Raw genomic sequence first — 15,604 nt, forward strand, 5'->3', positions numbered from 1 at the left:
AAATAAAATAGATTGGCATATCTTCCATTCAAGATCGATTTGGGCTCGTTTGGACATCTTTTGGCCACTGAAAAAGTGCATCGCAAGAATAATCATAGATCTGGAAAAATCTCAATACCAAGCTTAGCATACATTCAAGATCATTCAATACTTCATTAATTAAGATAAAACTTCATACGAAGTCTCATTCATATAAAACTAGCCTTACAAGCTACAAGTTTTCACAACCACAAGTTCATTTTTATCGCTCAAACAATCGTGACATGGAGGCATGCATCTATTATTCTCCACCCCACTCAAACTCATTCACACTCACAATTTTCACCCCCTCAACTTCCCACTTTCATTATATATATATATATATATATATATATATATATATATATATATATATATATATATATATATATATATATATATATATATATATATATATATATATATATATATATATATATATATATATATATATATATATATATATATATATATATATATATATATATATATATATATATATATATATATATATATATATATATATATATATATATATGAGTAATGATCCTATTAGACTCTCCCCCACCCATGTGTGTAGGACCCCAAAGGTTCACCATTAAATTTGACATGGATCCCTAAAACAATTATCACATGGGTATGAGACTTGACTTTTTTAGAGATCCGTTTCAAATTTAATGGTGATCCTTTGGGGTCTTATACACATGAGTGAGGGAGGGTCCAATAGGATCATTACTTATATATATATATATATATATATATATAGGATGCCAGTATGCTAAACCTAGTTACCTGAAGCTCACGGTGCTCCAAACTCTACACGCGGTCACCTTTTTGCTCCTCGTGACAGCCAACAGCAATGGTGGCGGTGAAGAGGGTTTCCCCCTTGAGCGTCAAAGAGAGAAAGTTTGAGGGGAAAGAAAAGGAAAGGCACACGACAGTGGGGAAGGAAGTGATTTAAAAGACTGTGGGTAGGTGAGATCTACTGTGGCTGATGTCGCGGAGTGGTTTGGGAAAAGTGTTGTGGCTGGTGTTATTCGCCCGGCACTGCGTTGACGACTTCGACGCGGCGTTGACCCTGTCGACGGTCGTACAGCAGATGTTGGGTCTTCATGCACAGTCGGTGCTAGCCTTTGAGTTCACAAACGGCGCTGCCTCATGCCGTGCACGGCGTTATTCTTTACGCTCGCGGCGATGCCTCCATTCACGTGCGGCGTTACCATTTCACGCATGACGTTCCCTCTCATTTACACACGGCGTTGCCTCTTGCGCTCGCGACGATGTCCCTTGTTCGCACGCGGCGTTACCATTCACGCACGGCGTTCCCTCTCATCTACGCACGGCATTGCCTCTTGCGGTCTCGGCGATGTCCCTTATTCACACGGGGAGTTACCATTTCACGCACGGTGTTGACGAATTCGGCTCGTTGCTGAACCTGTCGACGGTCGTACCAGGTTGGTCGAATGCACCCGGTGTTACCCTCTGGTCGCACGTGGTGATGCTCACACGGCAGTGACGCTCACGGCGTTGCTCATCTCTGTCTTCACACGGTGTTGGTTAGCTATTCACGTGGCGCTCCTCCATCTTCACGCACGGCGTTACTCCTTCCACCTTTCACCCGCGACGATGCTACAACTTCTTCTCTCTCTTCAATTCACAGACGGCGCTACGCCTCATCACACAGCTGGCGCTAGCCCTTGAGTTCACAGACGGCGCTGCCTCATGCCGTGCACGACGTTACTCTTTATGCTCGCGGTGATGCCTCCATTCGCGCGCAGCATTACCATTTAACGCACGATGTTCCCTCTCATCTACGCACGGCATTGCCTCTTGCTCTCGCGGCGATGTCCCTTGTTCGCAAGCAGCATTACCATTTCATGGACGACATTCCCTCTCATCTACGCACGGCGTTGCCTCTTGTGCTCACGGCGATGTCCCTTGTTCGCACGTGGCGTTATCATTTCACGCACAACGTTCCCTCTCTATACTCACGGTGATACCTTCAAAATTCGCAGACGACGCTAAGTCTTCTCCCTTAGCTTCAGGCATGTACTCCTTTTTCTCTACTGTCGTGAGTGTCTAGGTCTCTATTGCCGTGAGTGTTGTGAGTCCAAAAAATTATGGTCCTTACATTAGGTAATTGATTATTGACATTAGTGCATAAGCCACTGATTATTGACATTAGTGCATAAGCCACTGATTATTGACATTAGTGCATAAGCCACGACACAAGTGATGAAGGTAAAGGTCAGTGCATGCAACCAAAGAACACAAAAAGTTAAGGGTAAGAAGCTTCTGAAATCAAGTTAACTAGCATCATGGACTGTGGTAGGATGGTTTCGAATACAAAACCTCGTTGTGGTGACCATGAGAGCCACTACTAAATGGGGCATCAGGAGAAACAACAAAGTTTTGTAAATTTTTCTTCAACAAGAATTGTACATCACAATAGATGCCAGGGATAAGCCATTTTTCTGCATGAGTGGACTATGGCAGACTTGAGCAGAAGAACTGTTCATCTTGACCATCTATTCTTGAGTATGGATGATGATAGAGACAACATGTATCATGCATAACAATCTAATAGTATATGATATGCTCATAATGGTATGCTTTTCCATTTCAACTTGGTTTCTAAGTTACCTCGACCCCCTCTAATTGCTAGGAGTGGAACTGGGTGGGGTGGTTTGGGCTAGAACAACTTGTATCTAGGCCACTAAGTTTGGTGGACTGCCAAGGCCCAGGCCTAAAATCTAAGCATGGTGTTTGGGTTGGGCTGGGCCCTGGAAAGGGGACTTGGCTCGCCCAGTCCAACCTGTTACTATCATTTCTTTACTTTTCTTTATGAATTAAGAAATAGATAAATAATACCCACTAAACCCGGGCCCAAACCCTGATTGTTGCCACCCTTATAATCAAGCTGTTGATATTTGATTTCAAGAGAAAAATCATATACGTACCTTTGAACCCTTGCTCCTATCTTTCATCGACCCAATGATGGTAGGGAGATCACCATGGCCAGCGAAACACAAAGCATAAATGCTAGCTGCCATTGGTATGCCACTTAAATTTAGAGGGCTTCCTTCTCATGAAACCTGACCCCACTAAATAGACCAACCCATATAACTGCACCCATCACAATCACACAAGCAAAAACACCAGTTGCTGACACATAGGCCAATCTCCCCAAGTTTTTTACCCAAGTAGTAGGGAGAAGAACCATAGCTGTTAAAATAACAAATGACTTGCTTCCTTCTATTCTCCAACCCCAACTTTTGACTTGCTTCCTTCTATTCTCCAACCCCAAATTTTGTAGCCAAAGTTAGGGAACAATTTAGCGACCTACTAATATAAACGAACTACTAATATAAAGAAACCTGTGTCAAGTAATAATAGTTTAAGATAGATAAATGTAGAGATGAAAATTTTGCCTTTGGGGCCAAAGGCAAGGTCCGGGTAATTAGGAGAGGGAGAGAGAGTGAAAAATTACTACTATCCCAACTCTTGTGGACCCAAAAAAGCGAGAAATTAGGAGAGGGAGAGAGAGTGAGAAATTAAGAGAGAGAGAGAGAGAGAGAGAGAGTAGGGGTATACTAGGGTTGGGTTCTTGTTTGGGTCCTAGTTGGAACCAGACTCAACACATACCTAGGTAGGGTCCAGGTCATTGGACCCAAACCTGCCAACACAAGTTCGGGGCCAATAAAAAATAAAATTGTATTTTATATAAGGGTTATGTTAGGTTGATATATTATCCAATCAAAAAAATATATTTAGAATTGTACTCAACAAATTTTAGATATTTATATACCCAATATTTTGTACATAGACCTTGTAGTAACGGTATTTTCGGTCATTAGGAGGGGTGCGATATGATCTATCTATGGTTGTGACATCACCCGCATGGAGCATTAATGCCACTAGTGTACTCCACGTAGGTGATTTCACTTAATTTTTAGAGACTTGCAATATCTAACATGGAGATCATGAATATGAAAAAATAAGTAAATTTAAAAACTAAAAATAATAATTCCAGTAAGAAAATATTTGGACAGTAAGGTTCCACTGTTTCTAGATTAAATTCATACTTGCATCCATTTTTAAGATGTGGATGCTTTACACTTTTTGGACCGCATATGTAGTCATGCTGTCCAGCCCTCATGAAACAATTTTCCTTTATAATTAGGTTGAAAATAGATTTCTCGAAAACATGGTCCACTCGCCCAGTCAAACCAGAAAAACAATAATGAACGGTTGCCACTAAGAATGAATACATTATTGTCATGCATCAAAATTTTTGAAGTATCTCCCCCTTTAGAGAAAACTAGCATTATCCTCTATAATGAGATGCTAAGGTGTTGTACACAGAATGTATTCAACTAGCTCCTCTTATTCTTTGAGCAGTAGTAGGAATGGAGTGTCACGATAAAATAGGTTTAGGAAACACACAAGGCTAAATGAATTCATACATGAAGTTAACCAGTGCTCGAAAAATCGAACCGGCCTAAGCCGATTCCGAGTAACAGGTAAACATGCCAGTTCAACTGGCCCAATCAAGCTGGTCCTGGTAAATCAAAAAGTATTAAAAAAAATTAAAAAACACAAAACAATATGAAAAAATATTTAAAACATAATTAGACAAAGCACATCCAAATGAAGTTGAAAATTAGTGAAAAGAATGGATTTCAAAAAATCGAGTTTTGCCCGATAGGTATTTTTGAAATTTTTCAAAAAGATGGGAAAAATGTATAAATGTATAAATAAGTATTCATGACCAAAACACTTTCAATATTTTCTAAAATGATAAAAATACATTACAAATAAATCTCTTATTTTTTAGGATTTTATATTAATTTTATATTTTTTTTTAATTTCCCGTTCGGACCACCGAAACTGGCCAAAACCACATCGGCTAGAGCCCGGTTCCGGTTGACCGGCCGGCTCCACGTTGAACCGCCCAAGTTTGGGAACATTAATGCTAACTTCAATTTTGTTTATGCTGAAAAGACAAAACTTTTAATTTACTCTAGCAATTATCAACATCACATGAATTATCACATCAAGAATTTACATTTGTTGCATAATGCGCTTGACATTGAAATACGTCCCAAGAGTTGCAATAGAAAAACCTATCATTAAAATCCCCATCACTATAACTTTCTCTATTCTGCCACTCTTTGTGCCCTCAAAGATCTTCAGGTAACAAATACATGGTAGAATTAGAGCAATGGTGCTGCCAAGAAATGATCCAATAAACGCCATCATGGACCCAAAAAATGGAAATATTAGAGCAACTATGACTGTGATAGCCACCATCATCGTCCTCAATGATAGACTCACTGCACACTTCTTGCAAAGAGGAAATATCTCTTCGATGGCAGCTGTGACAGGAGCCATGGCTAGTGCATATTTTGATAATGGAAGTATAACAACAACATAAATTGCAATCTTGGAACTAAAATATTTAACAGGGAGATTTAGAGTAATTTGCGATTTTATTTGGTCCCCAAACATTAGGTAACTGAATATCGACATCAGTGCATAAGCCACGACACAAGTGATGAAGGAAAAGGTCAGTACCTGCAACCAAAAAACACAAAAATTCCTGGATTAGGATCTTCTAAAATCCAGTTAATATATATCATGGACTGTGGTAGGATGGTTTCGAACACGAAACCTCATTGTGGCGACCATGAGAGCGACTACTGAAATGGACTTCAGGAGAAACAACAAAGTTTTGTAAATCTTTCTTCAACAAGAATTGTACATCACAATAGATGCCAAAGATAAGCCATTTTTCTGCATGAGTGAACTATGGCAGACTTGAGTATGGATAACGATAGAGACAACATGTATCGTACATAATAATATAATAATATATGAGTTTAGGGGACTGCCAAGGCCCAGGCCACGTACTTGAGCCACTAAGTTTAGTGGACTGCCAAGGCCCAAGCCTAAAAATCTAAGCATGGTAGGCCTAAAAATCTAAGCATGGTATTTGGGCCGGTCTGGGCACAGGAAAGGGGAATGGTGTTTGGGCCGGCCTGGGCACAGGACCATTTCTTTACTTTTCCTAATGAATGCCCAACCTGGGGCTACCATTTCTTTACTTATCCTAATGAATTAAGAAATAGATAAATAATACTCACTAAACCCAGCCTGGCTCAACCCCATCAATAGGCCTTGCATGGGTCCCGGCATGGCTCAACCCCATCAATAGGCCTTGCGTGGGTCCCGGCATGGCTCAACCCCATCAATAGGCCTTGCCTGGTCTAGCGTACGGCTCGCGTGAGCCATGGCCCAGCCTAAAGGGGGCTATTGCCACCCTTATATTCAAGGCATTGATAATTGATTTCAAGACAAAATTTATATACATACCTTTGAACCCTTGCTCCTATCTTTCATTGACCCAATGATGGTAGGGAGTACACCATGCCCAGTGAAACACAAAGCATAAATGCTAGCTGCCACTGGTATGCCACTTAAATTTAGAGGGCTTCCTTTCTCATGAATCCCAACCCCACCACATAGGCCAACCCATATAACTGCACCCATCACCACCACACAAGCAAAAACACCGGTTACTGACACATAGGCCAATCTCCCCAAGCTTTTTAGCCAAGTAGTAGGGAGAACAACCATGGCGGATAAAATAACAAATGCCTTGCTTCCTTCTATTCTCCATCCCCCAATTTTGTAGCCAAAGTTAGGGAACAATTTAGCTAAACTGTCACCTACTAATATCAAGAAACCTATGTCGAGTAAGAATAGTTGAAGATAGATAAATGTAGAGATGACGATTTTGCCTTTGGGACCAAAGGCAAGATGGCCTATGTCTGGATAGCATTTGATGTGAGGATCCATGCTTATGCAACGCTGAAGGAGTAGGCCTGTGTAATAGAAGATGATCCCCAATAGCACAAGAAGTGCCAAGCATGCCCAGCCACCTTGTGATAATGCATATGGAATTACTACGATCCCAACTCCTGTGGACCCAAAAAAGCGAAAAATTAGGAGAAGGAGAAAGTGAGAAATTAGGAGGAGAGCGAGAGAGTAGGGGTGTAAAGGGGTCGGGTTCTTGTTTGATTCCTAGTTGAACCCATACTGAATCCATACCTAGGTGGGGTCCAGGACATTGGACCTTGCCAGCATGGGTTTAAGTCTGATAAAAAATAAACTTTTATTTTATATATAAGGGTTATGTTAGGTTGATATATTACCCAATGAAAAAAAATATTTGGAATTAGGGATTCGAGACCTGAAAGAGCTCACACTATCAAGTAATCTATCATTGTACTGAACAAATTTTGGATATTTATATACCCCTGTTATGTACATAAAATTTCTAGTAAATATATTTTTGGTAATTAGGAGGGGTGCGATATGATCTACCTCGGGTTGTGACATCACCCGCATGGAGCATTAATGCCACTTATGTACTCCATGTAGGTGATATCACACCCCCTGTAGATGATGTCACATCCTTCCTAATGATAAAAAATGTCCTTATTAAAAAAAGATCAATGTACAAAACAAAGGTATATAAGTGTCCAGAATTTATTAAGTATAACTAAAAAATGCGTTGTAGTGTGAGTATCCTAATATAACCCATTAATATATTGATACACACTCTCAACCATGGAATTTTTTGTCCTTAGCCCTATAAGTAAGATCAGTATAGCTTTTCACACAAGAGTCTACACCATGGTCCAACCTGCTAGGTACAACCTCCGGGTCCTAGACCCGGTCTCCAGTCAGCTTGACCCATTGGGTTGAACCGACCTCCTTGCCAACCTTGACTAAGAGATATGCTAGGCACGGATGTGTCCACACAAAATACTATGTAGGAAAAATCATTGGATGATATGGGATAAGGATGATTTGTATACGCTTTTCACTAACTTTGATGGATAAATGCTCCCCAGAGGTCCTTACTGATATCTGATGTTTGGGGCGCAGGGGGAATAAAGTAATGGAAAAGCAATTGTCTACAAAGTAGGGTGGGATTCGACAAGTGAGGCAAAATACTCTCCAAAATTTTTGGCTGAGTCTATTAGGCCTAGTAATTGGGCCCCTGCCAAGGTGTTCTTAAACAAACTTGGATTTGTTCAAATTACTTAAAGAAAATAAAAAATTGCTAGCAAATCTAATAAATGTTATGCAATTATGTTTCTATATAATTTGCTCTTTTTTTTATGTTGATTTATGAAATTTTCTTTTTATATACTCTAATTTTCTTTTTTCTTTGGATTTGTCTGAACTGTTCTAAGCTATAAATCAAGTTTTTGTAATCTACTTCTTTCTGATAAGGGCCTTTAATGGTGTGTGTAACTTCTTTTCCTTTTTACTGATTTTTAATTATTTTGAGTAAGTTTTTTGCATTTTTTGGAACGCAGGAAAAGGCGAGTCCACTTGAACTTGCCCGAGCTACTCAACTCGGGCAGGGCCCGAGGCCTGAGCACAAGCCCAGCCATGTTTCTAAACATTAGATTTTTATATCATACAAATTTGTGCTATTTTTTGAATATCTTACTGTTTGTTAGCAACTCACATAGGTTTTAACATTGGAATGGTTTAGAGGTGCCCTTCCTATGCTCAAAGGACATCAAAAATAATTTTTTCTTGCAACCATGCGTTGTAGGCATCAGGAGTTGAAGGAGCAAACAAAGTGTAGAAAACCATGCTAGCACTGCATAAATTTCCTATATAAATGATATAAATAATTAATTCCAAAAGTATTAGACAGGGGGCAGCCCAATCTTTGGAGCATGATATAAGTGTTTCAACACTCATAATTCATTTTTCATTTTTAAAAATAATCGTGATTCTTAGATAGATCCAAAATTTCAAATAAAAATAAAAAAAATCTCCCAAGTAGCTCTTTTGCCCAAGGGAGTTAATGTAGTATGCTCCCGGCATGCTATACACACTAATAATTAATAGCCGGTAAAAATCTTTACACAATGTAGTTTCCAATCCTGCTGATACCACCGACTAACACCGTAAAAAAAAAACTAACTCTCTAATCGATATGAAAAAAATGGTAGGAGCCTGTCTTCCACACTGATTACCTAAAAAAAATACGTTGTTTTGTCTCCCTATGGACATGATGAATGATCAATTATATGAAGTTGATTTGATGTTTCCACTCCTTCCTGTAGTGTATCCTATTGTAATTTTTTCAATACATAACAAAATTGTATGTTCTTATGGAATTGTAGAATTGAAACAATGGGTTTTAGTTGGCCACCCTTGGCATTTTAGTAATCTGCACAAAGTAGTTCACCACACTGATTCAAGAATCAAAATCGGGTCCCAATTCGCACTGTTAAATTTCGGTTCATCTGGTCCGACCAGAGTGAATCTGAAGTTGGAACAGGAAATAGCTAACATAAGAATTTAAGAAATACTAGAAAATCAGAAGACTAGGATGTTTATAGGGTTCTTGGCCATGAATGGTCATCCTCCTCACTCTATCAAACTCGAGCAATTTCCGATTCGGATAGGTCATATTTGAATCAGTATTTCATAAAAACCTAAACAAACTCAAGCGATTTCCGATTCGGATAGGTCATATTTGAACCAGTAGTTCATAGAAACCTAAACATTCCCTGAGATTCTAGTAAAATACAACAAAAAAATATATTCAAAATCAGCCGGAAAAAGGACATTTCTATGCATGCAACGGAATAGAGGCACCAAAAAAAAAAAAAGAAGAAGAACACGGACTATAAGTCATTATTACTAGACTTATTTCTCTTTGCAAACCTTAAAGAGGAAAGCATAAGAGAGATTAAGCGCACACAGTCATGAAGAGAGATAGATTGAGAGGAGAGAGATATACATATAGAAAGAGAAATAGAGAGAGAATGACCGGATAAAGAATTGAGCATATTGAAGCAAGTCTTGGAGAAGGTGGTGCCTGTTGAATTGTGAATTTCTAGATCTTGTTGAGCTTCTTCTTCATCTGGTTTCACGATTTCTAGATGTTGTTGAGCTTCTTTGATATCTAGATCTTGTTGAGCTTCTTCTTCATCTGGTTCCACGGTACTCATGGTCAATTGGTGTTGGTGCTTAGAAGGGGTGAGGTCCATTACATAAAAGAGAGAGAGTGGTTAATGGTTAGAAGGGGTTGGGTCTTTATAAGAGTAAGAGAGATGTTGACGCACCAAGAGTGAGGTGAGGATCTGTTTCATTGAGAACGATGCGCACCCCATGACAATGGAATGACCTCTCATTTTGATGCACCAAGAGTGACGATGTGCTTCATTGAGAACGATGCGCACCCAATCACAGGAACCTATATGTATCTACTATCCCTCTCCCTATTTTCTCATTTTCTAAGAACGTGTATAAGGTTGCAACCTCTTTGAATCTGTCCAACAATATCTCCCCTCCCTGCTTTCTCTTTTTCTAAAAGCGTTTACAACCTCCATAAATCTCTCTAACAATATGTCCAAAACGGTTCCAGTGATTATCTTTCTTTTCAAGCCAAATGTTTCCACCTCTTTAAGTCTCTCCAACAGTCTCTCTCTCGTTAAATTAAATTACTGTAATTACTTATCTCTCACATTTCCTTCTTCCCTCTCACTAATCCCTCACCCTTTAATTTTCTCTCAATCTCTCCTTGTCACTTTCTTTTTCTCTCCTTAAATCTCTCTCCCTCTCTTTCTTTTCCTCCCTCTCTCCCTCTATCTCTCTCCACGCACCCTCTCTCTCTCTTTGTCTCGAAGCTTTTTTACATACCCTCTTTTCTTTCTATAGTCTCTATGTATTTTCTATCTTATTTTGTCTTATTCTCATTTTAACAATTTTTTTTTTTTTTTTTACGTCCAATATGCCAGTTAACTATAGATCTTTGGACACTGTCAAAATTTGAACACCTTTTTTAAATTTTAAGCAATAAAATGAGTTTTTTTATTTAAATATCTTTATTTTCTATCTTATTTTAATTTTGACATATTTGTTCTTCATATTGTGATTTACGACCAATATACCAGTTAATCATAGATCTCTGGATGTTGTCAAAATTTAAACACCCCTTTTAAAATATTAGATAACCAAATGAGTTTCTTTTATTTATTGTAATTTGATACTATATTTATTTGTGTCGTTGGTCATTTAACCTAATTATATTTTATTTATTAAATCTATCAACTTAATTTATTGTGTGATTCAGAAATAAAGAAGAATATCGTTTGGCTTGAGTAATTTGAATAAAGATAGTAGTATTATTTAATTGTTGTGTTAATTTTCATAATTATAAAAATTACATATTTTAATTAATCGATTACCAGAATATTAATTTGATAATAAGAATTAATTATAATGGAATAATGGCACTTACATAAATAGTTGAATTATATATAATTAATACATAGAATTTATAAACATGATATATTATAATGCACGCTTATATTCTTGATAATTAACATGATTATTGATATTAATATACATAAATTTAAAGTTAATGAAACTTTATAATATTTATTATAATATTCGTAACAAAAATAACTATAATTATTATTAAAAAAGCAAGAGTACATGAATAATAATAACTATATTGTGATAATTATAAAAATATAATACTTCATTTCATATATACAACAATTATATTATAGTACTAAAATTTTAACTAAATAATATTAATCTACTGTTTTGTGTTCTTCATATTAATCTATTTAGTAACATATGAATAATTATATAATAGAAGTTTATTTTTACAAATAATAAATATTACTATAATTGTATTAATAATCACGATAATATCCTTTCTACATTTACTCATAAATGATTTATTCATTTCACTAAATTTATGTTTCTCTCCCCACATCTCTCATATCCATGTATGTCAACTCGTGCTCATCCCTCTTCTCTCTCATCCCACCCTCTATAGAGAAAGAGTAAGATATCCTATAGAGGGTTAAAATTAGTTTTAGTAGAGGGGGAAAATTTTGTTTTTTTTAGAAATGAGGAAGGAGATAAACATGGATTTTTGCAAAATTTGTTTTTAGTAAAGAGAAAGAAAATAAGCATGGATTTTCTCTTCTTATTTATAGGGGATTTTCTCTCTTCCATTCTATTTCATTTACTAAATATTCTTTCCTATAATCTCTCTCCTATCTCCCACTCTCTCCCTCTATATGATTTCTCTATAGACCAGGTTTCTATGCTGTCAAGCCCGTATTTGTAGAAATGCAGGCCTTAATAAGTCTATTTTTTTAGATGGATTTTAAGACTTTAAGTTTTAAGGACATGTAATCCCTAACATGAAGATCATGAACATGAATAAATAAATAAATTTAAAAAACTAGAAATAATAATTCTAGTAAAAAAACATTTGGACCCGTTAGTTTCCATTGTTTATAAATGGGACACCTACTTGCATAAATCTTTAATATGGATGTTTTAGGACTGCATATGTAGAAATGCGGTTCAACAAACAATTTTCCTTTCTCTATTCATATGGAATCTTTCCCACTTTCCCACCCTCTCCCTTTCTAGGAGATCAAAATTTGTTTCTCTTCCTATTTATTTGCTCTATATTAAGCGAGAGAAAATACCCTCTCTATTTTTGCTTCAGGTGTTATTTTATATTCCATAATTGCCATCTCTCTCTCCCTCTTCCCATAATACAAGGTTCCTAAAATCCAATCTCTCTCTCCCCCTCTTCGCATAATACAAGGTTCCTAAAATCCAATCTCTCTCTCCCCCTCTTTGCATAATACAAGGTTCCTAAAATCCAATCTCTCTCTCCCTCTTCCCACGCTTATATCCATTCTCTCTCTCTCCCTCTTCCCTCAATCTAAAGTTCTTAGATCCATTTTTTTCTCGACCTCCCTCTTTGAGAGCATTGATAGAGATAGAGATATATAGAAAGGTATAAACTCTTTCTTAAAATCTCTCTCCCTCTCTATAACTCTCTCTCTCTATGTATCTCTCTTTAACTCTCTCTCCCCACACATCTCTCTTCCATATCTAACTTTCTCTCTCCACGTATCAAATCTCATACTTTTTTTTTAGGGATAAACATGATTTTTCTCTTCCTATTTATATGGGATTTCCTTTCCGTCATTCTTTTCTCTCTACGGTTTTTTCAAATTCTCTCCCTCTACTGATTTATCATCATCTATTTCATTGTTCTTTCTCTTGTTTATATGTTGTTTTCTCAAATTCTCTTCCTCACTATTGATTTCTCATTCTCTATTTCATTGAAGCTTTTTGGTTCATATCTTGGCTCCTATGATTTAAAATTTATTATTTTTCAATGCACAGTCTCTCTCTCCTCTTTATTTATATACACATATATTTCTATAATAATTATAAAAATTAGATATTGATAAAAATAACATATTTTTTTATCAAATTCTATAATTATATTATAATTATACCTAATTTTTGTCCCATAAAAAGTAATTAAAAAAAAAAAGAGACAAAAACCTTGCTATATGAAAGGTTCTATAATAATTGTAAAAAGTAGGTATTAGTAAGAATAATTTAATTTTATTAGAATGTTCCGGTTATAATTAGATTCGATAATTATAATAGTACTCTCTCCCCTTTATCTTCATAATATATATATATATATATATATATATATATATATATATATTATATTTACAATTATCATTTTCTAATAAATACATTTTAAAATAATCTAATATAATTATAAGTATAATAAATAAAAATTAAATTTAATCGAAAATAATTTATTCTTATTAGAATATTATATTTATAATTTCTCCTTGATTCCCACAAGTTAAGTAAAATTTCTATACACATATATTTCTATGATAATTATAAAAATTAGATCTTGGTAAAAATCACATATTTTTTGTTTGAATCTTATAATTATTATTAACTTTGATCCCCAAAAAGTTATTCAAAAAACCACTAACTATTTAGAAAATGGGTAGGGGCTCGTCATCCCCATTGAATTACCCAAAAAACAAAAAAAAAGGTGGCTTGAAATTCAGATCTGTACCACAAACTGAATTTAAAAGTGATAAAGAGTGGAGGAAATCAAATTATTATTTGAGGCTAAATCTATTAAAAAACGAATAAATCCGCTCTCAGATCAGTGCCTATTGAATATAAATAAATAAAATCATAAATCTAACAAAATAAATGAAAAAAAAGAGAAAAAGAGATGATGAGGAAAATACTTGGCCAGGCAGTTGGCACAGGGCACCTTAGGATTTGAGACCTCGTCCGTATCAGAACTACGGTTGTGTACGTATGTCCTCTGTTGTTCTCTCTTCAAACTTGACAAAACACTGGCTTGGTTGAACTAGAGTTTTGCTGATCTAGTCTAAAAGTTGGTTTCAGGGGGGCTAGGGCTTAAGGTTGCTTCTCTAGATCTAAGTCTAGGGCTTAAGGTTGCTTCTTTAGATCTAGGTTTTCTCTCACATGTTTTCTCGGCTCTCTCCCAATTTCCTGGCCTACATGTTAACAAAGTAACCTTAAATGGTAACAAAATGTGCTTATATAAAGGTTCAAATCGTACTAGAATGGATACATATCAATTTCAATAATATTTGCCCACTAAATTTCCATTTTTGGGGTCAAAAGGAGCCCAAATCTGACCAAAATTAACAGTTTTGGATTATGGGTAATTCACGCATTTTTGTGATATTACGTACAAAAAATCAGGTAAAAATAAGTTGTATTGTTATTTTTAGTTGATTTATTACTAAAATATTAATCATGTAGGATTTTGAATCACAGACTATGGTGGTCTATGCTTCGAGAGTTCACTGGGATAGTGTGGTCATAAGGGTTAAAGAATAATACAGAATTTGCCGATTCTAAAAATAGGGTGTCTACGCTCTTCCATCAAATTCAAACGTATAACTACCGCAACTAAACGACCCTTATAAGTATTGTTTTTTCTTATTCACTCTACTCTCTTTCCACATTCACTCTGCTCTCACTCATCATTCTCTCCCATCAACTACTGTCATGTAACACATCTCTTCCAAAAGGTGTCTTAAAACTCTCATATTCCAAAAGGTGTCTTAAAACTCTTCCATCAAAATTTAAATGTCCTATAACTACTTTCATCTCACCCATCTCTTCCATCAAAATTCAAACCTATAACTACCACGATCAAACGACCTCAATAAGTATTGTTTTCTCGCTTTTACTCTTCTCTCTTTCCTCATTCACTCTCCTCTCACTCATCATTCACTCTTTACTATCCATTAAGCGAGAAGAGGACCTTGCTTATATTTTTGATACGTGCATCTTAATTTGAAAATGTGCCTTAAAACTCTCATATCAAAATTCAAACGTCTGATAACTACTTTCATCTCAGGCATCTCTTCCAAAAGATGCCTTAAACTCTCACATCAAAATTCAAACCTCGTATACTTTCATCTCAGACACATCTTCCATCAAAATTCAAACTTATAACTACCCAACCAAACAACCCCTATAAGTATTGTTTTCTCTCTTTCACTCTACTCTCTTTCCTCATTCACTCTCTCTTTGTTCTCCGTCTCTCTCTCTATTACACAAATCATATTTACTCTTCCACTCTTGAAAGCCTAATTTTTTAATAGAAAAAGCGAAGCATAATAAAACAAAG

The 15,604-nt window shown here is 36.1% G+C and overlaps 1 protein-coding gene across 3 annotated transcripts; it reads right to left on the reverse strand.

The window, feature by feature from the left end:
* Window positions 1-5,003: 5,003 nt before the first annotated feature.
* On the reverse strand, window positions 5,004-10,128 carry LOC18437094 (amino acid transporter AVT1I). Of its 3 annotated transcripts, XM_088846940.1 has the most exons (4): window positions 9,890-10,128; window positions 6,822-7,001; window positions 6,394-6,560; window positions 5,004-5,595 (listed from the first exon to the last, which is right to left on the reverse strand). In XM_088846940.1, exons 1-4 carry the CDS (start codon window positions 10,107-10,109, stop codon window positions 5,083-5,085), a joined length of 1,080 nt encoding a protein of 359 aa, XP_088703066.1. In that variant the 5' UTR covers window positions 10,110-10,128; the 3' UTR covers window positions 5,004-5,082. The 3 variants fall into 3 exon arrangements, 2 of the variants coding, with proteins under 2 accessions (XP_088703066.1, XP_088703065.1); XM_088846939.1 differs by having other exon boundaries at window positions 6,394-7,001; XR_016040943.1 differs by lacking the exons at window positions 6,394-6,560; window positions 6,822-7,001.
* Between the last annotated feature and the right edge of the window lie 5,476 nt (window positions 10,129-15,604).

The sequence above is a fragment of the Amborella trichopoda genome, chromosome 9, assembly GCF_054954075.1.
Source record: "Amborella trichopoda isolate Santa Cruz 75 chromosome 9, AtrichopodaSantaCruz75HAP2 v2.0, whole genome shotgun sequence".
NCBI lineage: Eukaryota > Viridiplantae > Streptophyta > Magnoliopsida > Amborellales > Amborellaceae > Amborella > Amborella trichopoda.

Excerpts from the sequence above, each read along its gene's own strand:
- LOC18437094 (XM_088846939.1), bottom strand. The coding sequence starts at position 10,109 with ATGGACCTCACCCCTTCTAAGCACCAACACCAATTGACCATGAGTACC. Across the intron at positions 7,002-9,889 it reads TATGCTCAATTCTTTATCCG|GAGTTGGGATCGTAGTAATT; the intron begins GTCATTCTCTCT and ends TTGGGTCCACAG. Across the intron at positions 5,596-6,393 it reads ATAGGAGCAAGGGTTCAAAG|GTACTGACCTTTTCCTTCAT; the intron begins GTATGTATATAA and ends TTTTGGTTGCAG.